Source organism: Oncorhynchus mykiss, chromosome 13 (assembly GCF_057628025.1).
Source record: "Oncorhynchus mykiss isolate SJ-2025 chromosome 13, ASM5762802v1, whole genome shotgun sequence".
In the NCBI taxonomy this organism is placed as follows: Eukaryota; Metazoa; Chordata; class Actinopteri; order Salmoniformes; family Salmonidae; genus Oncorhynchus; species Oncorhynchus mykiss.
Window position 1 is genome coordinate 31,831,763 of NC_143034.1, and position 27,090 is coordinate 31,858,852.

The 27,090-nt window shown below is 44.1% G+C and overlaps 1 protein-coding gene across 2 annotated transcripts in view; it reads left to right on the forward strand.

The window, feature by feature from the left end:
* Positions 1–27,090, forward strand: part of LOC110485985 (voltage-dependent calcium channel gamma-1 subunit) — a 38,929-nt gene that overhangs the window by 7,909 nt on the left and 3,930 nt on the right. Inside the window, exon 2 of one of the 2 annotated variants that reach the window (XM_021557255.3) lies at positions 15,911–15,985. The exons of the other annotated variant lie outside the window; for it this stretch is intronic. Coding sequence (XP_021412930.1) covers positions 15,911–15,985 — 75 coding nt within the window. The remainder of the gene's footprint in view (positions 1–15,910; positions 15,986–27,090) is intronic. 2 annotated transcript variants of the gene reach the window in all.

Here is a 27,090-nt window from a genome sequence, read left to right on the forward strand (position 1 = left end):
TCCATTCGCACCGAAATGTATATAACCCTGTCGGTGTGGGTGTCACTGGGATGTTACACAGTTGGACCACCCTGGCATTACTAATCCACTCACTGATAGACAGAGCATTGTCTGGACATGTGCCGAGCCATACGGTTCCGGGGTGGAATTAATACAACACAAAGAGAGCCACGGCATCTAGTAGTGTGGGACTATATTCATGGATGTTGTAGTAGGATGTCCCTTGGGGGTATCCATACCTAGGTATGACGAGGGTTAGGTTAGTAAACATGCTGGAGCTAGAACCTCATTGTCGTGTGTCCTTATTTTAGACAATACTACATGGTGTCAGAAGTGGTTTTAATAATCACATAAATGTGAAGGAAGTACCAAGTAAATCGTACATTCAGGCTGTTTCAAAGCAGGGAGGGCACAGTGTTGGAGATAAAAGAGCGCATATCATTATTTTGCTAGCTAACGAGCAAGGACTAAGTTACTGTTAAGCAACATGTTGCAAGAGGAAAAAACTGGCGAGATGTCAGGGTTTGCGACTCCAAGTTCAACAGGCTCTGGCGCAAACACTGACAGGCCAGTGGCTAGTGCTGACAGATTTCGCATTAGGCCCCCTGATTGTATGGACATTCAAAACTGTCCGAAATGGATCCGGCGCTTTGAAAGGTACAGGGGTAGCATCAGGCTTAAACGTGAAAAATGAGGCATTTCAAGTTAATACACTGATCTACTCTATGGGTGATGAGGCCGAGGATATATTAAATGCTTCAACGTTGACTGAGGAAGAGAAACTTAACTACAGTTAAATACTGTTTTGAAACGCATTTTGTAGGGAGACACAACATTATATTTGAAAGAGCTAGGTTTAATATGCGCAAAAAGGAGCAGGGTGAAACCGCCAACAGTTTTATCACAGCTGTTCACAAACTAGCAGAACATTGTCAGTTTGGCGCGCTCAGGGAAGAGCTGATCTGAGATCGGATTGTAGTGGGAATAAGAAATATCACTTTCTGAAAAGTTACAGTTGGATTCCCAGTTTACCTTGTCCAAAGCTGTAAACCAGGTTAGGCAGAGTGAGACAGTAAAAAGACAGCAGACGATGCTGCACGACAGCAGCTCCCTGAAGAGCGTGACAGCAGCTACCTGAGCTATAAAAAAAACTGAGGGAAACACAGAACAGAGACAGACTGGAGAAAACAATCACACGCAGCACCAGTAGCTAGTTCAAGTGTTTGTTGCAGATGTGGGAAATACCCTTTCCACAGATGGATGGATTGCCCAGCAAAGGATGCGGAATGCAGGAAATGTCACAGGAGAGGACACTTTTCAGCTGTCTGTCGATTCAAGCAAATGCATGAGGTCTCAGAGGAGGTACAGCAGGACAGCATCTTTCTGGGAGAAGTAAGGGGAAACAATGCTGGCTGGCATTCAAACATTAAACTCAATGGGGAGGTTGTGTCATTTAAACTATGTAATATTCATATGTGTAAACATACTGAATTATAATTGGATGCATTTTACCGCCATATCATACTATGCTATGATTGGTTAAGACCACTCAAATGGTTAGGTCATGGTCAGTTTGATCCTGGTTGGCGATATGTGAACATGCCAGTTATAGCTAGCTAATAAAGAGCTACGTTAAGAAATATCCTCTAGTACTGCATTTTATTATTATTTTTTTTAACTCTGTTTATTAAGTTTTCCACACACACACACACACACAGACAACACAAAGCAATATAAATAATATACTCAACTAGAAAAAATATATTACAATTTTTTTTTAAAAAAGCTTTAAAGATACCATACTTTAGACAAGTTAAACACACCAGGCAGAAGGCTACAAAGGTTAAAGGGCAATCTATAGTACAGGGACAGAGCAAACACCTCACCATTGTTTTTGTAAACAGTCAAGGGCTAAGGGTGGAGAAATGCAACCACTCACAGACATTCATGGCAACAGACTGACCATCCACTGGACCAAAAATAAAGTTTACAAAGCTTGAAAATAAAAAAAATAGAATGATTATTCATGTAGGCGTGAACAAAATGTAAAAATAACTGGGAAAAACAAGCTCACACTTCAGTCTCTGCCCGGGCAAGATGAACAAGGCATCCGAGGGTCACAATCGATAAGCACATGGACCTTAATGCCCCCCCAGCAAAAACAGAGAGAGAAGCTCCTCCAACCCTTAAGTCACAGGGGGGTCAAATACAGACTTATTTTAGTTTTAATTGGAATGCCATCAGAGGATGGACTGTTTAAAGTAAGACCGGAATGGAGCCCAAGCCTCATTAAACAGTTTGGGGTTCCCACGTGAATTGAATTGAATTTTTTCTAGTTTCAGAGAGCACAACACATCTCTCACCCAATATTTATAAGATGGGGGAGCTGCTATCTTCCAGTTCTGTAATATTAGCCGTCTAGCTAAAAGAGTTGTATAAGCAACAGTGTCCGACTGGATTCTTGATAGGGTTGTACCTATGGGCAGTACTCCAAAAAGGGCTGTAAGTTTGGCCCCCGACCAGTGGATACGGTGAACCACCTTGAATTGAATGAGTGCACCATGTGCAGCACAGATTCCCAGGCGTCTTCCCCAAGTTCCTCCCCCAAATCCTTTTCCCATCGAGTCTTTAAAGGCACCAAAGAAGGGTTCTGTAAGTCATGAATGATTGCATATACATCTGAAATTGCGCCCCTAGGAAGCTTGTTCAACTCCAAGATGCTCTCTATAGCTGTATTCGCAGGCCTATGGGGAAATACAGGTGTGTTAGCTCTGACAAGTTTCTAGTCTGGAGATAGCGGAAAAAGTGGGATTGGGGGAGATTTAACTTTTCCTGCAGCTGAGAAAAAGAGGCAAATGTATGATCAAATAATAATTGGGCTAGCGAGGAGAGGCCTAGTGAGTGCCAAATGCCAAAAGCCCCATCATTCAAAGATGGAGGAAATAAAATGTTCTGATTGATTGGGCCTGATAGAGAGAAGCCTCGGAGGCTAAAGGCTAAACGGAACTGATTCCACATTTTAAGAGACTGCTTTACAATTGGGTTGACACACCTTTTGCCTAGGGACACTGGGAGAGATGAGCACAACACAGAGGAAAGTGCTGCAGGTTTACACGATTCAGACTCCATCTGGACCCAGAGTGGTCTAGGGCCAGTAGGATCAGTCTGCAGCCAGTACAGAAGGGCTCTGAAATTTGCAGCCCAGTAGTATGTCTGAAAATTTGGTAGAGCTAAACCCCCCAATGACCTAGGCTTCTGTAAATGTTTTCTACCAATCCGTGGTACCTTGCCATCCAAAACAAAATGCATGAATGTTTGATCCAGTGAAATAAAAAAATATTTTGGAATAAAAATGGGTAAACATTGAAATAAATATAAAAATTTGGGCAACACATTCATTTTAATGACATTAATCCTTCCGATAAGAGAAAGGGGTAGCGAATTCCAAAAAGTAAAAGATTGTTTCAAACTGTTTGCTAGAGCAACAACGTTTTCCTGAAACAAATTTGAATATTTCCTTGTCACTTTAACTCCCAAGTAGGTGAATTGATCCCGGACAATCCTAAACTGAGAACTTGTAAAAGAGCACTTTAAAGCAGCCTTGTTTACCGGAAAAAGCTCACTCTTGCCTAGATTCAGCTTGTACCCTGAGATTGATCCAAACTTTTTAAGAACAGATAGGGCACGTGGCAATGAGGTATCAGGGTTGGTTATAAACAAAAGGAGGTCGTCAGCATATAGCGAGACTTTCTGCTCCAAGCCCGCCCTGATTATACCTTCAATGGCATCATTAGAGCATAGTGCAATGGCGAGAGGCTCGATTGCCAAAGCAAACAACAAGGGGGAGAGTGGACAACCCTGTCTGGATCCGCGGTGCAAGGGAAAATAGTCAGAGGACAAGTTATTAGTCCGTACCGAAGCCATGGGGGAAAAATGAAGAATCTTTATCCACGCAATGAATTTGGGGCCAAAGCCAAATCTATAAAGGGCAGCTGTTAGGTAATCCCACTCAACGCGGTCAAACGCTTTTTCGGCATCAAGTGAGACCACCACCTCCGGGTCCTCCGACGCTGGGGAGTACAGTATATTCATAAGGCGCCTAATATTGAAAAATAAATGCCTATTTCTCACAAAGCCAGTCTGATCAGAGTGTATTACTTGGTGCAGCAAGCCTTCCATACGGATGGCTAAAAGCTTAGCTAGGATTTTGTAATCACAGTTTAAAAGCGAGATTGGGCGATAGGATCCACATTCCAGGGGGTCTTTGTTTTTCTTTAATAGTAAAGAAATTGAAGCCTGATAAAGACTAGGCGGTAGCTTTGAAGTATTAAGGCACTCTGCAAATAGTCGAGACAAGAATGGGCAAAGCAGACCAGAAAACGTCCTGTAAAATTCAGTTGGAAAACCGTCCGGACCCGGTGATTTACCACTTTTCATTGCGGACACTGCTGTTGCAATCTCCTCAGGCGTAAATTCTTCTTCTAGACAGTCATGGGAGTCTGTATCAATTGAAGGCATATTCAAGCCATTAAATAAGGAATCAATCAGCAAAGGGTCTTGAGGGGATTCAGAGGTGTATAGCGCAGAGTAAAATTGTTTGAATTGATCATTGTTCTCTTTACGTATAACTGTGGTGGCACCAGACGGGGTCCTTATTTGTGGGATTAAACGTGAGGCCTCAGATTTACGGATCTGATGTGCAAGGAGTTTACTGGCCTTGTCGCCTTGTTCATAGACTTTGTATCGAGCTCGCAAGAGTAACTGTTCAGCTTGCCTGGTAGAAAGCTCATCAAATTCAGATTGGAGTAGTTGGCGCTCTTTATGCAGAACAGAGGAAGGATCCATAGCATACTTCTCATCCAATGTGGCTATGGACTCGCTCAGGTCCCGAAGTCGCTGAGAGCGACCTCTGTTTTGGTTGGCTGTATAAGAAATAATTTGGCAACGTAGGTATGCTTTGAGAGACTCTCATATGGTAGATAGGGACATACCTGGTGTTGAATTAGTTTCTAGGAATAAGGTGATTTCAGAATAAATGAAATTGACAAACTCCTTATCTGAGAGTAAAATGGGGTTGAGACACCATTGATAACACATAGGAGGTCGCTGGGGAAACTCTAGTTCAAGCACTAATGGTGAATGGTCAGAAATAACAATACTCTCGTAAGTAGAGCGCCCAAAACCCCCAGAATAACTTGTCTCAGAGTAATAATGTACGGTGGTAGATGTTTGGAAAAAGTACAGAAAAAAAAACTAAAAAGACAGAATGACAACATTAGAACTGAACAATTCAGTTGATGAACTGTGAGCATGTTCAAGACTTCTTGATGTGATGTTGAATGTGAGCCATAGCCTCATCCGGAGACTCAAATGTGTAGTCTTTACCCTCATGAGATAGCCATAAACAGGCCGGGAATCGCAGTCCACACTTCACACCTGGATGGTCCCGAAGTACTCGTTTGGCCTGTCCGAAAGCTGCGCGCTGCCTGGAAACAGTGGGGGAGTAGTCCTGGTAGATGGAGAAACTCTGTCATTGAAAGCTCAGAGTGGTATTGCGGGCTCGTCGGAGGATCTCCATCTTCTCATGAAAAAAGTGCACTCGAAGAATTATTTCACGGGGCCTCTCCCCATCCGGGGCTTTGGGCGCAGCGACCGGTGGGCTCGATCAATCAGGGGCTTTTCGTCTAAGGCAAGAACATCCTTCAGCAGCCCTGAAACGAAATCTGTGGTGCGATGCATTTCCGCTGACTCCTGGACCGAAAACAAGTCTCAGATTATTGCAGTGAGAGAATCCCTCTAAACTCACACAGCTCTCCTTCACCTTTTTCAAATCCGCAGCCAGGCGTTTCACTTCAGCCTCCAGGGATGTAGTTAAGTCGGAGACATTAGTAGCGGAGGTCTCCAGAGCTGCAATCGTTGTAGTGTGCTACACCGTTGTTGTTTTGAGTGATGTGATTGCTGGCACAGTCTCGTTCTGCAGGATGGTTAAATCTGCTTTTAAAGTATCAGAAACCTCCTGTATTCGGGCCTCAATCGTAGCAACCACCTCCGTTATCATTTCAACTATCTCAGAGCGTAGTAGTTTGATGGCCTCGAGAATGTTCATTTCAGCGCTGCCAGGCCAAGCCGCACCCCCGGGTAAAGTGTGCGTCCCCGGGCCCTCAGACTCAGTAGAGTGCGGTGATGAGAGCGGGTCTTGTCATGCTTTTGGCCTTATGTTTGGTCGACATGCCGACATTCGGAAGCAAAGTAGTCTTGGTTTTTACGGAAAGGGATCACCAAATTAATATTTGAAAATAAATACGGTTCTGCTGCAAAATTCACATAAACTTTAAGAATACCACGGGAGCAAATGGAAAACACGTCAGTCGCACATGGCGTCCCCCCCTGCATTTTATTATTATTTTGTCCAAAGTGTGCAAAACACGACAAACTAGACACTGGGGCAGCAGTGACAGCTATCACAACTAAGCTGTATAGCTATAGTAGAGATGGCCCTTTGCTATCTACAAACAAAAAACTGTACGGGCCCAGTAATAAGATATTACCAGTGGTAGGGCAGTTGGTAATTAGGCTGGAGAGTAAAGACAAAAGTGCCATCCAGCCTGTCTTCGTCATTGACTCTCTAGCCAGACCGTTGCTGGGGCTGCCAGCAATTGAAGCATTGCAACTCATTGAGAGAGTGAGTGAACTGGAGGACCGAGGTGAGGTTTTCAAAAATAAATTCCCCAAAGTGTTTTCTGGTCTAGGAAGGATAGAAGGTGACTCCAAAATCCGCTTGAAAGAGGATGCTGTCCCCTATGCCCTTACCACCCCCTGCCGTGTGCCTATCCCTTTATTGGCCAGAGTAAAGGAAGAGTTGGGGAGGATGAAAGAAATTGAGGCAGTGTCTATAATAGAGAGTCCCACTGAATGGTGTGCAGGGATGGTAGTGGTCCCAAAAGCCAATGGGGACATAAGGATCTGTGTGGACATGACTAACTTGAATGATGCACTCAATGAAAAATTTACTTTTGCATAGTCAGAGGTCTTGTTCTTGGGACACAAAATCAGTGCAGCTGGAATAGAGCCGGACTCAGAGATGATCAGCGCCATCACAGATATGCCCATCCCCCAGAACGTGGCTGAAGTTAGGACCTTCTTAGGCATGCCCACATACAGTGCCTTGCGAATGTATTCGGCCCCCTTGAACTTTGCGACCTTTTGCCACATTTCAGGCTTCAAACATAAAGATATAAAACTGTATTTTTTTGTGAAGAATCAACAACAAGTGGGACACAATCATGAAGTGGAACGACATTTATTGGATATTTCAAAGTTTTTTAACAAATCAAAAACTGAAAAATTGGGCGTGCAAAATTACCTTTTGCTGCGATTACAGCTGTAAGTCGCTTGGGGTATGTCTCTATCAGTTTTGCACATCGAGAGACTGACATTTTTTCCCATTCCTCCTTGCAAAACAGCTCGAGCTCAGTGAGGTTGGATGGAGAGCATTTGTGAACAGCAGTTTTCAGTTCTTTCCACAGATTCTCGATTGGATTCAGGTCTGGACTTTGACTTGGCCATTCTAACACCTGGATATGTTTATTTTTGAACCATTCCATTGTAGATTTTGCTTTATGTTTTGGATCATTGTCTTGTTGGAAGACAAATCTCCGTCCCAGTCTCAGATCATCAAGGACATCAACCACCCGAGCCACTGCCTGTTCACCCCGCTATCATCCAGAAGGCGAGGTCAGTACAGGTGCATCAAAGCTGGGACCGAGAGACTGAAAAACAGCTTCTATCTCAAGGCCATCAGACTGTTAAACAGCCACCACTAACATTGAGTGGCTGCTGCCAACACACTGACACTGACACTGACTCAACTCCAGCCACTTTAATAATGGGAATTGATGGGAAATGATGTAAATATATCACTAGCCACTTTAAACAATGCTACCTTAGATAATGTTACTTACCCTACATTATTCATCTCATATGCATACGTATATACTGTACTCTATATCATCGACTGCATCCTTATGTAATACATGTATCACTAGCCACTTTAACTATGCCACTTTGTTTACATACTCACCTCATGTATATACTGTACTCGATACCATCTACTGTATCCTGCCTATGCTGCTCTGTACCATCACTCATTCATATATCCTTATGTACATATTCTTTATCCCCTTACACTGTGTATAAGACAGTAGTTTTGGAATTGTTAGTTAGATTACTTGTTGGTTATTACTGCATTGTCGGAACTAGAAGCACAAGCATTTCGCTACACTCGCATTAACATCTGCTAACCATGTGTATGTGACAAATAAAATTTGATTTGATTTGAGGTCTTTTGCAGACTCCATCAGGTTTTCTTCCAGAATGGTCCTGTATTTGGCTACATCCATCTTCCCATCAATTTTAACTATCTTCCCTGTCCCTGCTGAAGAAAAGCAGGCCCAAACCATGATGCTGCCACCACCATGTTTGACAGTGGGGATGGTGTGTTCAGGGTGATGAGCTGTGTTGCTTTTACGCCAAACATAACGTTTTGCATTGTTGCCAAAAAGTTCAATTTTGGTTTCATCTGACCAGAGCACCTTCTTCCACGTGTTTGGTGTGTCTCCCAGGTGGCTTGTGGCAAACTTTAAACAACACCTTTTATGGATATCTTTAAGAAATGGCTTTCTTCTTGCCACTCTTCCATAAAGGCCAGATTTGTGCAATATACGACTGATTGTTGTCCTATGGACAGAGTCTCCCACCTCAGCTGTAGATCTCTGCAGTTCATCCAGAGTGATCATGGGCCTCTTGGCTGCATCTCTGATCAGTCTTCTCCTTGTATGAGCTGAAAGTTTAGAGGGACGGCCAGGTCTTGGTAGATTTGCAGTGGTCTGATACTCCTTCCATTTCAATATTATCGCTTGCACAGTGCTCCTTGGGATGTTTAAAGCTTGGGAAATCTTTTTGTATCCAAATCCGGCTTTAAACTTCTTCACAACAGTATCTCGGACCTGCCTGGTGTGTTCCTTGTTCTTCATGATGCTCTCTGTGCTTTTAACGGACCTCTGAGACTATCACAGTGCAGGTGCATTTATACGGAGACTTGATTACACACAGGTGGATTGTATTTATCATCATTAGTCATTTAGGTCAACATTGGATCATTCAGAGATCCTCACTGAACTTCTGGAGAGAGTTTGCTGCACTGAAAGTAAAGGGGCTAAATAATTTTGCACGCCCAATTTTTCAGTTTTTGATTTGTTAAAAAAGTTTGAAATATCCGATAAATGTCGTTCCACTTCATGATTGTGTCCCACTTGTTGTTGATTCTTCACAAAAAAATACAGTTTTATATCTTTATGTTTGAAGCCTGAAATGTGTCAAAAGGTCGCAAAGTTCAAGGGGGCCGAATACTTTCGCAAGGCACTGTATGTGGGTAAGTTCCTCCCACAGTTTTCAGATATAACCAAACCCCTGAGAGTTAGCCAAAGAGAATGACTGGTCATGGGGTCACGTGCAACAGGTAGCTTTTGACAAAATCAAAGGAGACCTGGCCTCACAGAGAGTGCTGGCCCAGTACCGTCCCCACGCTAAGACAAAGGTATCAGCAAATGCATCATCCTTTGGGCTTGGGGCGGTCCTTACACAGATGCAGGACAACATGGAATGGCGTCCAATAGCATAATCTCCCGAAGCTTATCTGACACAGAGCAAAGGTATGCACAAGTGGAGAAGGAGGCGTTGGCTATTACATGGGCATGTGAAAGGCTCAGCCAATACCTTATTGGCCTGCAGTTTACAGCAGCGACTGACCACAAACCACTGTTGGCTCTGTTAGGGACAATAGCACTGGACGACTTGCCTCCCAGAGTTCTGCGCTTCAGCCTCAGATTACTGAGGTTCACCTACAAGATGGTGTATGTGCCAGGGAAGGCACTGATCACAACAGATGCACTCTCCAGGGCCCCAATGAGAGGAGGAGCAATGTCTAGAGGGGGAGGTGTCCATTAATGCAGTAAGGGACAGTCTACCTGCATCTCAGACCAAACTGCAGCAGATTGCAGAGGTGCAACAACGAGACCCCATCTGCTGACAGATAGTGCAGCAGTGCAAAAAGGGATGGCCCAGGCAGGAGGAACTGCCTCAGTTGCTGAAGCCCTTTTGGGTGCACCAAAGTGACTTCCACTGTAATGGAGACCTTCTCATGAAAGGACTACGGATAGTTATCCCAGAGAGTCTACAACCAGAAATGCTAGACAGAGTGCATGAGGGACACATGGGGATAACCAAATGCAGACTGAGGGCTCAACAGTCAGTGTGGTGGCTTGGTCTGAGTACTCAGATTGCCAAGCTGGTAGCCCATTGTGAGGTCTGTACAAAATGTCAACCTTGTCATCCGGAGCCAATGGCAACGCAACTGCCAAAACGGCCATGGCAAAATGATAAGGGCAGATATGTTCTATTGGAAAAATGACACATCTGCTAGTGGTAGATTACTATTCAAGATACATTGAAATAGCAAAGACACCCATAACCACATCAGCTGGTGTTATCAATGGATTAAAGTACATTTTTTCCAGGCGAGGGGTCGCTGAGGTCCTGGTTACAGATAACGCTCTCCAGTTCTCTGCAAGCTCCTTTTCTGCTGTTGCCGCAGAGTATGACTTCACACGTGACCAGTAGCCCCTACCATGCACACAGTAATGGTGAGGCAGAGAGAGCTGTGAAAACAGTCAAGGGACTGCTGAAAAAGAACAAGGATCCATACAGGGCTCTGTTAGCTTACAGAGTTACACCACTGCATCATGGGCCGTCGCCTGCCGAGCTCCTGACGGGCAGGAGGCTGCGTTCCCCATTGCCTGTCTCACCGGCTCAGCTTAAACCCTGATGGCCTAATAGGAAGGCCTTCGGTGAGAGGGACAAACGGCTGAAACAAACGCAAACTGGAGACTTTAAATCGGAGACACCGTGCTACGGAGAGGCCAGAGCTGGCAGAAGGTCAACGGATTACAAACTCAAAGACATCAGCAATAGTGCTGAGGAAAGCGGATGCCCCACGCTCCTATGTGTTGGACACAGGCTCAGAAGAGGTACGAAGGAACAAAACACACCTCAGAGCTCTTCCAGATCTACCAGCCGCACAGACTGAGGCCACAGAAAATGCACAAAAAGAGGGTGAAGGAGAGAGAATGCTCACAGAGCCACAATGTGAAGGGCCTCCCGGGTGGGGCAGTGGTCTAAGGCACTGCATCGCAGTCCTAGCTGAGCCCAGGCTCTGTCGCAGCCGGCCACGACCGGGAGGTCCATGGGGCGACGCACAATTGGCCTAGCGTCGCCTGGGTTAGGGAGGGTTTGGCCGGTAGGGATATCCTTGTCTCATCGCGCAGGTGCACGCGCTGTGTTAAGAAGCAGTGCGGCTTGGTTGGGTTGTGTTTCGGAGGACGCATGGCTCTCGACTTCGTCTCTCCTGAGCCCGTACGGGAGTTGTAGCGATAGTAACTACTAACAATTGGATACCACGAAATTGGGAAGAAAAAAGAAAAAAAAGGGATGTGAAGCGCTGAAAGACTATGTTACGTGAAGAGAAAACATACTGTTGGGGACCATACCCAGCAAAAAGAGACTGTTGTACCTAAGTTAATGTCCATACTGTGTGATTTAATGCTTTCATACTGTTTCAGGATGGGAAGTAGCATGTTCGAGAATAATACCGGTTTCCAAATTGCATTTCAGTTATACTTCAGTGGTTATGCATGTTGAGTTCTTGTTCATGGGAGAGGGAAAGATGTAGTAGGATGTCCCTTGGGGGTTTCCGTACCTAGGTATGACATGCGAGGGTTAGGTTAGTAAACATGCGGGAGCTAGAACCTCATTGTCGTGCGTCCTTATTTTTAGATAATACTACAGATGTGGATAGACATGGGGGAGCCTTACAAGTCCTTATAGAGACCTGGGTTTGAATTCCAAGCGCATATACTGTAAGCCAGTTCCTGGAAGGCCTGAGTCTCTTTCTTCTACCCATCATTAGAGAGACCTTTTGAGTGTCTTCCAATGCCATTAGAGAGCACAGCGGCACAGACCATGTGTGTGCGAGGGAGCGTGCATGTGTGCTTGCCTACCTGCGTTCATAGTGTATGTGTGTGTGTGTGCGTATTTGTGCCAACCTGACTGAATGCCTTCATATTGTGTGTGCGCGTGTGTCTCTAAAGGTGAGGATGGGAGTGTGTAATGAGGACATCAAAAGCTAATGAGGCGAGCGCCGCCGCCGCATAATTGGCATAATCCCTGGATTTAGTGTTTCAATTAACAAACACAGAAGGACAACGACACAGCCCGAATGCCTGTTCAAGTGTCTCATAATGCAGCGTGGGCTCTCTCTCCTCTCAGCGCAATGAAAGGCCATTTGGTCTTCAGCATGATGACAAGAATCCCTTCTGGTCCATTACAGTTATTAACACAGGAGTTTGTGGTGCGGAGAGATACTACCGAAGCTAGAGCCGAGGGGTGAACGACTTAAAATGGCTGGGTTGAGCTGAGGCGACTCAGCAATTGACCTTTAAAGGCCCGAATGTACTCTGACTCTTCTATAAACTACCCCTCTCTCTCTAAACCAAAACATTGAATTCTGTGGCTAGCCACCTCATTCCCCTGCCCGCCTTACTTAATAAAAAGAGCAGACAAGCCAGTTGCTAAGTAACCACCTCTGGGTTTTCCCTTGATGGCCAGTCTGTGTCCTCATTCACAAAAACATCCTCTATTAGTGAGAGTCAAAACATGAACACATTTAGATCCTTTTTCATGGTCCTTTACCTTACCAAAACCAATCATTGTCAGGTTGTATAATAGTCGTATAAGGATGTTTTGTGAGCATATTTTAAGTAACCAGAACAATACATCTTTATCTGGTGGAAATCTGGTGATCTGACTAGATAACAAGCAAAATGTGACATATTCAACTTTAGCTTTTCATCCTGTACTGAAAAATACATCTTTAACTGGTTGTAACACAGACCAGTTGGTTGTACTCTGATTATATGATGATGTCTTCTCAACCAGAAAACCAGTTTACACCGAGAAAATGAAGTCATTAATCATGTGCCAAATTTGGTCTGCTGGATTCTACTCATTAAAGAGTGTTTTGCTGGCGCCATGTATGGGCGCCAAATCCAGCTAATTGAACCTGCACATACTTTGTGTATCTTTTTTGATTAGCCTTCTCTCAGTAATACATCCAACCTGGCAACCCCACCCACCAGTAACTCGATCTTTCTAGTCCTGGGAAAAGGGGAATTATCTCCAGCCCATGTGTATGTGTGGATATGAGAAAGGCTGGAGCCGATGTGATAACATGCTTAGCTCACATAATTCTACATGACAGCCTGTAACTTACTCCTGCTTGGTCCCTGCAGTTGGCCCAGAACATTAGATGCCATGTATCTGATGCAGAGCAGGCCTCTCCGGTGACAGAACAGAGTTGAGCGACTCTGAAGTCCCCCCTAACGTCTGAGTGACACAGCCGTCTGTCGCCGCTGTTTACAAATATGGTTTCCCTGGCGAATGGATGTTTTGATGTTCTGGTTTAGCATTAAAGCGTAGGGCGATACTCCTAGCCCTCTGCAATCGCTGTGATCGTATTCTGTGGGTCAGCTTTTACTTGTGCTTAGCACGGATCCCCAGGGGTTAACACATTGGTCCTGGCAAAGGGAATGGGATGCCCCTATAGGCTGCGTGTGAGTTTCAAGTTAGTGGAGGCTAAAAATAAAGAATTGCATGCATCTATCTATTTGCAGACTAATGTAAGATAGCCTTCTATTCCTAACATGATGAGTAGATTGGATAGTCATAAACTAGGCTAATAATATAACTAACTCACTGTTCGCAAAAAAACACTGTTCTGCTTTCTTTTCCTTTATTTGCACACGTCCAGAGCTCGGGAACCCAGCTAGATGGACATTTTTACGAGAATCTGAAAAAAATTGCCATTTATAAACATTTAATGCAGTTCTACGACACTTTCGTCTCCATAACTGGAGACTAGCAGAATCTTTAATGCCACCAAAATCTCAGGCTACTCTGACAGACTCAGATCAATAAAGACGTCTTGAATGCAACCATCTAATCGAGGCCTCTGAAAATGGGAGGGACTACAGTGTTGCCAACTCCTCAGTAGGGAAATTGCCATTGGCTGTCCTAAAAGTCGCTAGAAGTCACTAAATGACTGCAATGTATAATTTGCATAATTTGCAATGTGCTTGTAATTGTGATGGAAGCTGTAAGAGAGAGGAATAACGTCGTGGGAGAGACAAAAAGTGAGTAAAAAAACACCCTAAATATGTTTAGAACACACACAGCGAATAAGAACCAGATATTTGAGGCCATACTCCTCCTCCAGCAGTTTATGGACCCATTGTTAATTCCAGTCATAACAGAGGCATTGTCAGTCCCTATCCCCAGGAGTTTCTCTTTTTTAAGACAACACTTCTCGAGGAAAGCCACAACAGCACGGGCTATAGATTTGGCATCTCCTCTCTCCAACTCAACAAACCCCAGAAATGTTGATACAATTGTCTGCTTGGTGCCACTAAAGTACCTTATCACAACCCCCAGGTACTTAGAAACACTTACATCCGTGGACTCATCGAGGAGGAGGCTGAAACGCTGCTCACCCACATCTGCGACCATTTTTTTCAGAAAGTATGGTGCTATAACACCATTAATCATTTCTGTGCACTTTGTCCTGTGCATTTTGAAGTGGGTAGCAGCAGTGGAGTCTGAGAAAGCAGCTCTACATGCTTCTCCAATGTGATCACATGCCAGCATAGAACAGTGTTCAGCGACAGCTAATGCCATGGTGGCTTCAGCCTTTTTTGCAGAGTCAATTTTTTAAACCATAAATGGCAGCTTGTTTTGGGTGGAACTGTTATAAGGCTTTGCCTTTTGAGTATGTTTTTGAGTTGACGTGTTTTTTTACATCACTAAGTTTGGCGTAGACGGCTTCAACCAACCTTTGAATTCAGGGTTTGATTCCCACTCCTTTCTGTATTTTTGAGTGTACAGTTTAGACTGAGACATGATGAGCTAGCCAGCTAGATGTTTAGCTTATGTCACAGAGAGGCACACACACAGTGGACAAGGTGAGTAAGTGACTGAGGCTGTGTGAGTGAGTCAAATGCAGTGATTTATTTTTGTGCAGTGATTTATTTTAGAGAAAGAACATTTAACATTTACATCCCACCCTGAATGTAAGCCAGGGCGGGATCAGCCAGCGGGAGCTTCCCACATGCGCAATTCATTTGCAGTTTGGACATGGAGGGGTGAACATCTCCTGCTCTGACTGCAGCTGGGAGGGACTGTTGCGCGAGGACTGGGCCGCCTGCGAGTGCTTTGGGACCGGGGTGGGGCCCACAGCAGCACCCTTTCATGTCAGAGTCTCCAATAACACCAGAAAAAGTCGCTAGATTTGTCGCTAGTCGATTTAAAAAAAAACACTGGAGACACAGGCTATGACGCTCAACTAGCCTGGGGGAGGAAATTATTGTCCTTACAGAAACAGGGACCCAATGAATAAGACAGTGAATATGCGCCCTCAACGGGGATATGGCCGATGGTCTCCGCTATAGAGTGCCAATAAAATACGCTACTGTTCGCTCAATGGCCTATTGTGAGTTGAGAATTTTGATAGCCTAATTGCACTGACAGCCGCAAATCAACAATCAGCTATCTGATATGGTGCGCCGCCTGCCCAATTTCGCACTTCTCAACTGTAGGTTATGCCCTTGGCATTGTGATTTAAAACAATCCACAGCTACAATCCACAGCTATTTTTTTAAAAGAAGCAAATCATCCTCTGTGGCTCAAGTGCCTGAAGTGCTACTATCTGAACCTCCAGCTGACTGTGTTTTCATGTCTCCTACAGCGGAGAACTGCACTTACTTCAAACACTTCACTCCTGGGGACGAGTCTGAGATTTTTGAAGTCAAAACCCAGAAAGGTAAGGTTTCTTTTGTGCCTCATCCATACACAAGTTAATAATGGCCTAACTAACACACCATGATTCTGTTTTGTAACTTTCATGTACACTGAGTGTACAAAACATTAGGAACATCTTCCTACTATTGTGTTGCACCCCCTTTCGACCTCAGAACAACCTCAATTCGTCGGGACATGGGCTCTTACAAGGCATCGAAAGCATTCCATGGTGATACTGGCTCATGGTGACTCCAATGCTTACTTACCACAGTTGTGTTAAGTTGGCTGATGTCCTTTGGGTGATGGACCATTCTTGATACACATGGGAAACTGTTGAGTGTGAAAGACATTTCAGTTCTTGACACTGTTGATGATTAACTTACAGGAGAGTGAGACCAAATCATGGACGCTGGACAGAGTGGAATCAATTATAGCAAAAAGGCAGTTTATTAAGGTCAAAGATATCTTGTCCTAGCAGTTTAACGTGCACGGACCTGATTCATATAGCTCAAAATGGAGTTAGCTGAAAAAGGGGCCTAAACAAAGGTTACAACAGTTTTTATACATAGAATAATGTAGGTGGAGTCTTGTCGTGGTGGTCTTCTGACTGGTCCCGAAGGGTTGGAGGCGGACCTGCTCCAGCCAGAGCAGGAGCCCCAATGGTGCACAGCAGAGCCTTCTGCTCTGGGCACCCGACCAGTAGAGGGGGGATGAAGTGTGTGTGTTTATGCAATGGAATGTCTGTGTGTCCTGGGGTCGTGAGATAAGAGGAACTGAAACTGGCAGTTTATGGCTGGGGGTAGGGTGCTTCCTGTTCGAACAGGGGTGTGTGCAATGACTTGAGTCAAGCGGATAAGTTTGGCGCTGTATAATATATGAGCTATGTGTATGAATATATGTATATATGACAACACACTCAAATCAGTGTGCCTGGCACCTACTACCATACCACATTCAAATGGCACACATACACAATTTGTCTCACTTGTCTCATGGCTTAAAAATCCTTCTTTAACCTGTCTCCTCCCCTTCATCTGCACTGATTGAAGTGATAAGGGACCATAGCTTTCACCTGGATTCCCCTGTTCAGCCTATGTCATGGAAAGAGCAGATGTTCCTAATATTTTGTACACTTGGTTTATACACTATATATACAAAAGTATGTGGACACGCCTTCAAATGAGTGGATTTGACTATTACAACCACACCCGCTGCAGACAGGTGTATAAAAGCAAGCACACAGCCATGCAATCGCCATAGACAAACTTTGGCAGTAGAATGGCCTTACTGAAGAGCTCAGTGACCTTCAACGTTGCACCTTCATAGGATGCCACCTTTACAACAAGTCAGTTCGTAAAATTTCTGGCCTGCTAGGGCTTCCCCGGTCAACTGTAGGTGCTGTTATTGTGAAGTGGAAACGTCTAGGAGCAACAATGGCTCAGCCTCAAAGTGGTAGGCCACACAAGCTCACAGAACGGGGCCGCCGACTGCTGAAGCGAGTGGCGCATAAAATTAATCTCTCCTAGGTTGCAACACTCACTACTGTGTTGCAAACTGCCTCTGGAAGAAACATTAACATAAGAACTGTTTGTCGGGAGCTTCATGAAATGGGTTTCCATGGCCGAGCAGCCACACATAATAAGCCTAAGATTACCATGCGCAATGCCAAGCATCGGCTGGAGTGGTGTAAAGCATGTCGCTTCTGACAGAATGTTTCATAAGGGAATATTCAAAGGGAACAGTCATAAAAAAAATAGGCAAGGCAGGGCTGCCCGTTGTCTCCTAAGTTTCATGGACAAATGTTAACAAAAACAAGCGTACAAGAACCAGACTTACTGCTTCACAACCAATGGTGATTTGGTCATTCTTAGGATTTGGCCATCAGCCTGGAATTAATTTCAACACAAGCTGAAACATTTAAGTATATTAAGTTTTGGTAGGCGCAAGGGTTGCGGCAAAGTCAACTGAGTGGATATAAGCTCCGGCAGGTAGCGTGATGGAACCCCATGTGACAGAGCGAATCCCTGTCACTGCCAATTCCCTTCTCTCCTGGATATTGTCCTTCTCCCATCACCCCACTAGCCCCCTTGGTGACCCTGCCAGTACTGCGCACATGCTTGGCCCATTAGACACATCTACTCTCACATATGACAAGACTTCCATGTGATGCACGTAAGGGCGCCAAGCACATGCAGGGCCTTGTCAGACCCAACCAGTAGGGTGTAAATCATAATAGATTTACACACACACACACACACACAGCTATGTTTTACTATACTCGTGAGGACGTTTTGGGGACCAACAATTGATTCCCATTCAAAATCCTATTTTCCCTAACCCCTAAATGAACCTTAATCCTAACACTAACCTCTACCCTAATCCCTAAACCTATTTCTAACCCTAAAACCTAAGCCTAAAATAGCCTTTTTACAAGTGTGGACCGGCAAAATGTCCTCACTTCTCTGAATTTTAGTTAGTTTACTATTCTTGTGAGGACTTTTGGTACTCAAGTATAGTAAAACATCCACACACACACACCCCCTTTAAGCCCACTATGCTCCTTTGAGACCCCTCTTTCAAAGTCACTGAGATCTCTTCATCTAGCCATGGTACCCAAAATAATGGGCAACTGGGCATTTATATACATAACCCCTAAGCATGGTGGGATGTTTTAATTGCTTAATTAACCCATGAACCACACCTGTGTGGAAGCACCTGCTTTATATCCTTCATTTACACAAGTGTTTCCTTTATTTTGGCAGTTACCTGTATATTGGTTTATTCTCTTCAAGAACAAAATGTGTGTCTTCTTTGATGTCCTTTTGACAGAATGTTTCATAAGAGAAGATTCAAAGGGAGAGTCATAAAAACAAATAAGCAACATGGGATATGAAACATGGATGGTGAATAGTACAAGCCAAATTGGATACATCTCAACTCCATTTTAGGAGCATGGCAGGGCTGCCCATTGTCTCCTTCTAAGTTTTAGGAACAAACGCTAACAAAGACCAAAGCACAAAGAGCCAGACATACCCCTTCATTCTAAGCCTTACCCACATAACCAGTGGTGCCTTGGGGCTGGATTCAATCCACGTCACCAAAGTTCAGCGCTACAGCGCGTTTGAAATGTAAAGGTAATTTCCGATTGAGCCGACTTATGGAGTCCTAACTGTCAATGCAGTCGGAAGATTGCCTTTACTTTCCTAGCGCGCAGTAGCGCAGCTCTTCAGCGCTACGGGTTGAATGGGGCCCTTGGTCTTTGTTAGCATTTGTCCATCAGCCTTGGTTTCAATACAAGCAGAAACATTGAAGTATATGGACTTTTCCCAGTATACCAAGGGACGCGGCCAAGTTAACTGAATGGATAGCCAGCTAGCACATTTGGTTCCTAGGAAATTGTGGAAACGTACATTTTTGGTTTCCCATTGGTTCTGCGAACGAAGCCATATGTTTCCTGACCAGTAGAACTGAATTTTTTAAAAACATTCTGAAAACTAAATGATCATTTAGCATGTTCTGGGAATGTTTGTTTTTAGGTGGCAGGGAGGTTCTGAGAACATTTTACTATGGTTCCCTGGAAGTTTTCCTGGGAGGTTTTTATTTTACGTTCTGAGAACAGAAATCATATGTTATTTGGTGTTTTTTGAATAACTCCCGTAAAACTTTCCCTGAATGTTTCAAGAACATGGAAATCTTGCTTAGGCATTAATCATGCAAATACATGTATTTTTTATTATGCCACGGCGTCAGTGAGATTCAAACCTGTGATCTTCTGTTCTCTATCCATGGAATTAGTCCACTGCGTCAGCAGGACGGAGCGAGCACGCCATGTTTGTTTTTTACTCAGCTGTTTACAACGCTGTTCATTTTAGTCTATTCAAACAGACCCCATTTCAAAGGAAACAAGCACTCATTAACATCAGGTGTGGCCAATTAGTTGGCACGGACAACACACTTGAACACACTTAGCAAGATAGAGGATAGAGAGAGTTTTGTCGACGCTGAGAACAGAATGTATATGTTTTTAAAAAAAAACATTCTTAGAACATTCTTTGAACTACTGTTGTCACTATACCAGTATTGTGATACTACGATTCCAGATTTTCCATGGCAAAAAAGAAAGCACGACGCAGACTCAACTCTATGGTCCTTTAAAATCTACTTTTGTTAAGTATGATGTGCTATAGCTTGGAAAATAAGCAAATGTGACTGTGGGTGACAACATAAGACTTCTTGCATCCAACATTAGGAATGTTTCTCTCAAGAAATGTAATCCGCTTCATAATTTGTTTCCTTTTCTTCCGTACTTCCTCGTATCACAATACTGGTATTTGAGAACACTACTTTGAACGTTACTAATGTTTTCTTGACTTGCAGAAAACGTTATGCTGAAATATTGAAATTCCCATAAAAAAAAAACATATGGTTCTCAGAATGTTATGTGTTAGCTGAGTATATGATCTGGCAGGTAGCATCAATGGAACACCATGTGACAGAGCTAATTCCGCTCAACACCCATTCCCTTCCCCCATCTTTCCACTAGCCCCCTCTGTGACCCTGCCAGTACTGTGCACATTTGGCCCATTCAACGTATGTACTCTCACATATGACAGGACTGCTTAGCACATGCAGGGCCTTGTCAGACCCAATCAGTAGGGTGTAAATTAGAATATATTTACGCACACACACACACTTGTTTTTATGTTTATGATGTCCGTCAGTTTATAACATGGTTTATGGGGACCCACCGTTTCCATGGTCCTATAAATGAAATGAACACATCACATGTTTTCCTTTTATATGTAGAAGATACAGTGGGGCAAAAAAGTATTTAGTCTGCCACCAATTGTGCAAGTTCTCCCACTTAAAAAGATGAGAGGCCTGTAATTTTCATCATAGGTACACTTCAACTATGACAGACAAAATGAGAAAAAAAAAACAAAATCACATTGTAGGATTTTTAATGAATTTATTTGCAAATTATGGTGGAAAATAAGTATTTGGTCACCTGCAAACAAGCAAGATTTCTGGCTCTCACAGACCTGTAACTTCTTCTTTAAGAGGCTCCTCTGTCCTCCACTCGTTACCTGTATTAATGGCACCTGTTTGAACTTGTTATCATTATAAAAGACACCTGTCCACAACCTCAAACAGTCACACTCAAAACTCCACTATGGCCAAGACCAAAGAGCTGTCAAAGGACACCAGAAACAAAATTGTAGACCTGCACCAGGCTGGGAAGACTGAATCTGCAATAGGTAAGCAGCTTGGTTTGAAGAAATCAACTGCGGGAGCAATTATTAGGAAATGGAAGACATACAAGACCACTGATTATCTCCCTCAATCTGGGGCTCCACGCAAGATCTCACCCCGTGTGGTCAAAATGATCACAAGAACGGTGAGCAAAAATCCCAGAACCACACGGGGGGACCTAGTGAATGACCTGCAGAGAGCTGGGACCAAAGTAACAAAGCCTACCATTAGTAACACACTACACCGCCAGGGACTCAAATCCTGCAGTGCCAGACGTGTCCCCCTGCTTAAGCCAGTACATGTCCAGGCCCGTCTGAAGTTTGCTAGAGAGCATTTGGATGATCCAGAAGAAGATTGGGAGAATGTCATATGGTCAGATGAAACCAAAATATAACTTTTTGGTAAAAACTCAACTCGTCGTGTTTGGAGGACAAAGAATGCTGAGTTGCATCCAAAGAACACCGTACCTACTGTGAAGCATGGGGGTGGAAACATCATGCTTTGGGGCTGTTTTTCTGCAAAGGGACCAGGACGACTGATCCGTGTAAAGGAAAGAATGAATGGGGCCATGTATTGTGAGATTTTGAGTGAAAACTTCCTTCCATCAGCAAGGGCATTGAAGATGAAACGTGGCTGGGTCTTTCAGCATGACAATGATCCCAAACACGAAGGAGTGGCTTCGTAAGAAGCATTTCAAGGTCCTGGAGTGGCCTAGCCAGTCTCCAGATCTCAACCCCATAGAAAATCTTTGGAGGGAGTTGAAAGTCCATGTTGCCCAGCAACAGTCCATGTTGCCCAGCAACAGCCCCAAAACATCACTGCTCTAGAGATTTGCATGGAGAAATTGGCCAAAATACCAGCAACAGTGTGTGAAGACCTTGTGAAGACTTACAGAAAACATTTGACCTCTGTCATTGCCAACAAAGGGTATATAACAAAGTATTGAGAAACTTTTGTTATTGACCAAATACTTATTTTCCACCATAATTTGCAAATAAATTCATTAAAAATCCTACAATGTGATTTTCTGGATTTTTTTTTCTTCTCATTTTGTCTGTCATAGTTGAAATGTACCTATGATGAAAATTACAGGCCTCTCATCTTTTTAAGTGGGAGAACATGCACAATTGGTGGCTGACTAAATACTTTTTTGCCCCACTGTACATCTAACTTCAGTTGTGTACATCGGATCATATTGAAATAATATACCTGTATACCTGTAAATTCACAGGCTTGTAAAATACATAGTTTATAAGAACATACGTTATAAGTACGCTGTGTATATGAGTACATATAAGAAGAGATGTAATGGATTTTTTCTCAAATGAGCAATAGGAAGCAGTAGACTGTCTCAGAGTAATTGCCTCTTATGCCTCTGAACAAGAATTGCTGGTGTAAGACTGGCTACTGCAAGTCTGTGATGTAATATTTTCAATCTTTTTTGTAAAGAAACGTAAAGACAGTTCACATAGATCAGGAGATACGAGCATGTCACTGTTTTGACGTCCAGGTGACCATGACAAAACCTTTTGACGTTCTGAGGACGTCCTAACGACTCATTTTTGTTTGCAGGGGTCACTGGGGAGGTGATTTCTCACAGTCAAAGTCCTGCAATAAGAGCTATGATGCTAATATTTGTGTAAACACTTCCGAATTGTAATCTGTGGGTGTCAGTGAGTAGGCTGATGCACCATTTCATGGGGGGCAGACACTATAGGTAAAGCTATATGAATGTTCAATACGTACAATAGGCTGACTAGTGAGGTGATTTCACACAGTTAAAGAGCCACTGAACACGCCGATCGGCACATGTTTTTTTTTTCTGTCGCTCATTAGAAAAATTGGATTTCAGTCTTGGTGGTTTGTTTTCTGACTAATTACACGTTTGGTTAATGTTTGTCCCCCGTGAGACACTGTAGATGCGGAAGCCTACTTCACTTCCTAAAAATCCCCAGAAGAAATCTATAATTCATTTTGACGTTTTTGCCAATGATGTTTTAGTTGTGCAATTTTACATCTGACTAACAAGGAACCCGAACCGGCTGCGCTCGTGCGCCATCGTGCATAAATGTATTTTGTCCCCCCACACCAAACGTGATCACGACACGCAGGTTAAAATATCAAAACAAACTCTGAACCATGTATATTAATTTGGGGACAGATCGAAAAGCATTAAACATTTATGTCAATTTAGCTAGCTAGCTTGCCCTTACTAGCTAATTTGTCCTATTTAGCTAGCTTGATGTTACTAGCTAATTTGTCCTGGGATATAAACATTGAGTTATTTATTTGAAATGCACAAGGTCCCCTACTCCACCAATTAATCCACACATAAAACTGTCAACCGTATCGTTTATAGTCATCTCTCCTCCTTCCAGGCTTTTTCTTCTCTTGACTTTATATTGCGATTGGCAACTTTCATAAATTACGTGCATTACTGCCACTGACCGTGTTCGTCTTTCAGTCACCCACGTGGGTATAACCAATGAGGAGATGGCACGTGGGTACCTGCTTCTATAAACCAACGAGGAGATGGGAGAGGCAGGACTTGCAGCGCGATCTGCGTCAGAAATAGAACTGACTTCTATTTTAGCCCTTGGCAACGCAGACGCTCGTTAGCGAGCGACGCTCACGCATGCGATGCGAGCAGTGTAGTCAGCCTGTAAGGTGTTTGGGGCAGTATTTCTCGAGTAAAAAAATGCACGACTTGATGTCTTTTGTAAACAAAGTCGGAGCTGCTGGGCAGGTCTGTCTCACTGTCTATGCTATTGGATAGAGAGCAATCACCGAAGCGGTTCACTCCATGTTAGTGGGCAACTGGACATCGGCAAATCAAAACCCAACTTTCCTTTACCTGGTGTGATGCATGGATGTTCCAAACTCCGTTTTAGACCAGACTGACTTCATCACAAAAATGATCATATTTACACTTTGCAGTACATTTTGACTTTAAAATAACTGTTTCTGGCTCATACTGATACCACGTATGCCGTTTTCAAAGGGATTTGTTGCTTTTTAAAGGAAGTCGCTCTTTAAAGTCCCACAATAAGCATGGTTTGAGAACTAACAACATGGTGTTTGTTGAATCACACATCTGTTTAAAGCAACAGGCAGAGTGTGGCTGCAGCAGGTCGGGAGAGAGGTGCAGCATTTCAGAGGGAGAAGGATGCAGTGTACTGCTGGATGAGCTGTGGGCTCTCTTATTGCAGGACTTTGACTGTGAGAAATCACCTCCCCAGTCAATCTATTGTGCGTATTGAACATTCCTAATGGACTGTAAAGTCCTGCAATAATAGCTAAGACGCTAATATGTGTGTAAACTCTATGGAATTGTAATCTATGGGTGTCACTGAGTAAGCTGATGCCTATAGAGTGTACACCCATGATATGGGTGGGGTAAGACTGTACATTCCAATATTAATATTTAAAACACACAAAAGGTTGACAGTTGAGGTAATTTGTCAAAGTCCTGCAATAAAAGCTATGTCACTAATATTTAAAATAAAATTGTATTTGTCACATGCAAATAGTCTGGGTAGCCATTTGATTAGCTGTTCAGGAGTCTTATGGCTTGGGGTTAGAAGATGTTAAGAAGCCTTTTGGATCAAGACTTGGCGCTCCGGTACCGCTTGCTGTGCGGTAGCACATAGAACGGTCTATGACTAGGGTGGCTGGAGTCTTTGACAATTTTTAGGACCTTCCTCTGACACTGTCTGGTATAGAGGTCCTGGATGGCAGGAAGCTTGGCCCCAGTGATGTACTGGGCCGTACGCACTACCCTCTGTAGTGTCTTGCGGTCGGAGGCTGAGCAGTTGCCATATCAGGCAGTGACGCAACCATGCTCTCGATGCTGCAGCTGTAGAACTTTTTGAGGATCTCAGGACCCATGCCAAATCTTTTCAGTCTCCTGAGGCGAAATAGGCCTTTTCGTGCCCTCATCACGACTATCTTGGTGTGTTTGGACCATGATAGTTTATTGGTGATGTGGACACCAAGGAACTTGAAGCGCTCAACCTGCTCCACTACAGCCCTGTCGATGAGAATGGGGGCGTGCTCGGTCCTCCTTTTCCTGTAGTCCACAGTCATCTTCTTTGTCTTGATCATTTTGAGGGAGAGGTTGTTGTCCTGGCACCACACGGCCAGGTCTCTGAACTCCTCCCTATAGGCTGTCTCATCGTTGTCGGTGATCAGGCCTACCACTGTTGTGTCATCGGCAAACTTAATGATGTTGTGCCTGGCCATGCAGTCATGAGTGAGCAGGGAGTACAGGAGGGGACTGAGCACACACCCAACGGGCCCCCGTGTTGAGGATCAGCGTGGCAGATGTGTTGTTGCCTACCCGTACCACCTGGGGGCGGCCCGTCAGGAAGTCCAGGATCCAGTTGCAGAAGGAGGTGTTTAGTGTCAGGGTCCTTAGCTTAGTGATGAGCTTTGAGGGCACTATGGTGTTGAACGCTGAGCTGTAGTCAATGAATAGCATTCTCACATAGGTTTTCCTTTTGTCCAGGTGGGAAAGGGCAGTGTGGAGTGCAATAGAGATTGCATCGTCTGTGGATCTGTTGGGGCGGTATGCAAATTGGAGTAGGTCTAGGGTTTCTGGGATAATGGTGTTGATGTGAGCCATGACCAGCCTTTCAAAGCACTTCATGGCTACAGATGAGAGTGCTACGGGTTAGTAGTCATTTAGACAGGTTACATTAGTGTTCTTGGGCACAGGGACTATGGTGGACTGCTTGAAACATGTTGGTATTACAGACTCATGCTCAGAGTACACATCCTGGTAATCCATCTGGCCCTGCGACCTTGTGAATGTTGACCTGTTTAAAGGTCTTACTCACATCGGCTACGGAGAGAGTGATCACACAATCGTCCGGAACAGCTGATGCTATCATGCATGTTTCAGTGTTATTTGCCTCGAAGCGAGCATAGAAGTAATTTTGCTCATCTGATAGGCTCGTGTCACTGGGAAGCTTGTGGCTGTGCTTCCCTTTGTAGTCTGCAATAGTTTACAAGCTCTGCCACATCCGACGAGCATCAGAGCCGGTGTAGTGTGATTAAATCTTAGTCCTGTATTGACGCTTTGCCTGTTTGATGGTTCGGTGGAGAGCAGAGCGGAATTTCTTATAAGCTTCCGATTTAAAGTCCAGCTCCTTGAAAGGGGCAGCTCTAACCTTTAGCTCAGTGCGGATGTTGCCTGTAATCCATGGCCTCTGGTTGGGGTATGTACGTACAGTCACTGTGGGGAAGACGTCCTTGATGCAGTTATTGATGAAGCCAGTGACTGATGTGGTGTACTCCTCAATGCCATCGGAAGAATCCCGCAACATATTCCAGTCTGTGCTAACAAAACAGTCCTGTAGCTTAGCATCTGCTTCACTGGTGCTTCCTGCTTTAGTTTTTGCTTGTAAGCAGGAATCAGGAGGATATAATTATGGTCAGACTTGCCAAATGGAGGGTGAGGGAGAGCTTTGTACGCGTCTCTCTGTGTGGAGTAAAGGTGGTCTAGAGTTTGGTAAATAGTGTGGTCTAAAGCTTATTTTGTGTAAGTTTGTGTAACCTCATAATATATTTACACACACACACACCTCATGAAATTGCTAATGGCTAGCCCCAGAAATAGAAATAGCCCTTACTTTGAAATGTGGCACTGACCCATTCCAAATGCCCATTGGGATTCTTCACTCCTCAATAAACCAATGGTTACCATTTATATGGAGCATGGCCATAGAGCTCCGATCCAGCGCTGTCAGTACGACTAGCCACAGGCAGATCCAGCGCTGTCAGTACGACTAGCCACAGGCAGATCCAGCGCTGTCAGTACGACTAGCCACAGGCAGATCCAGCGCTGTCAGTACGACTAGCCACAGGCAGATC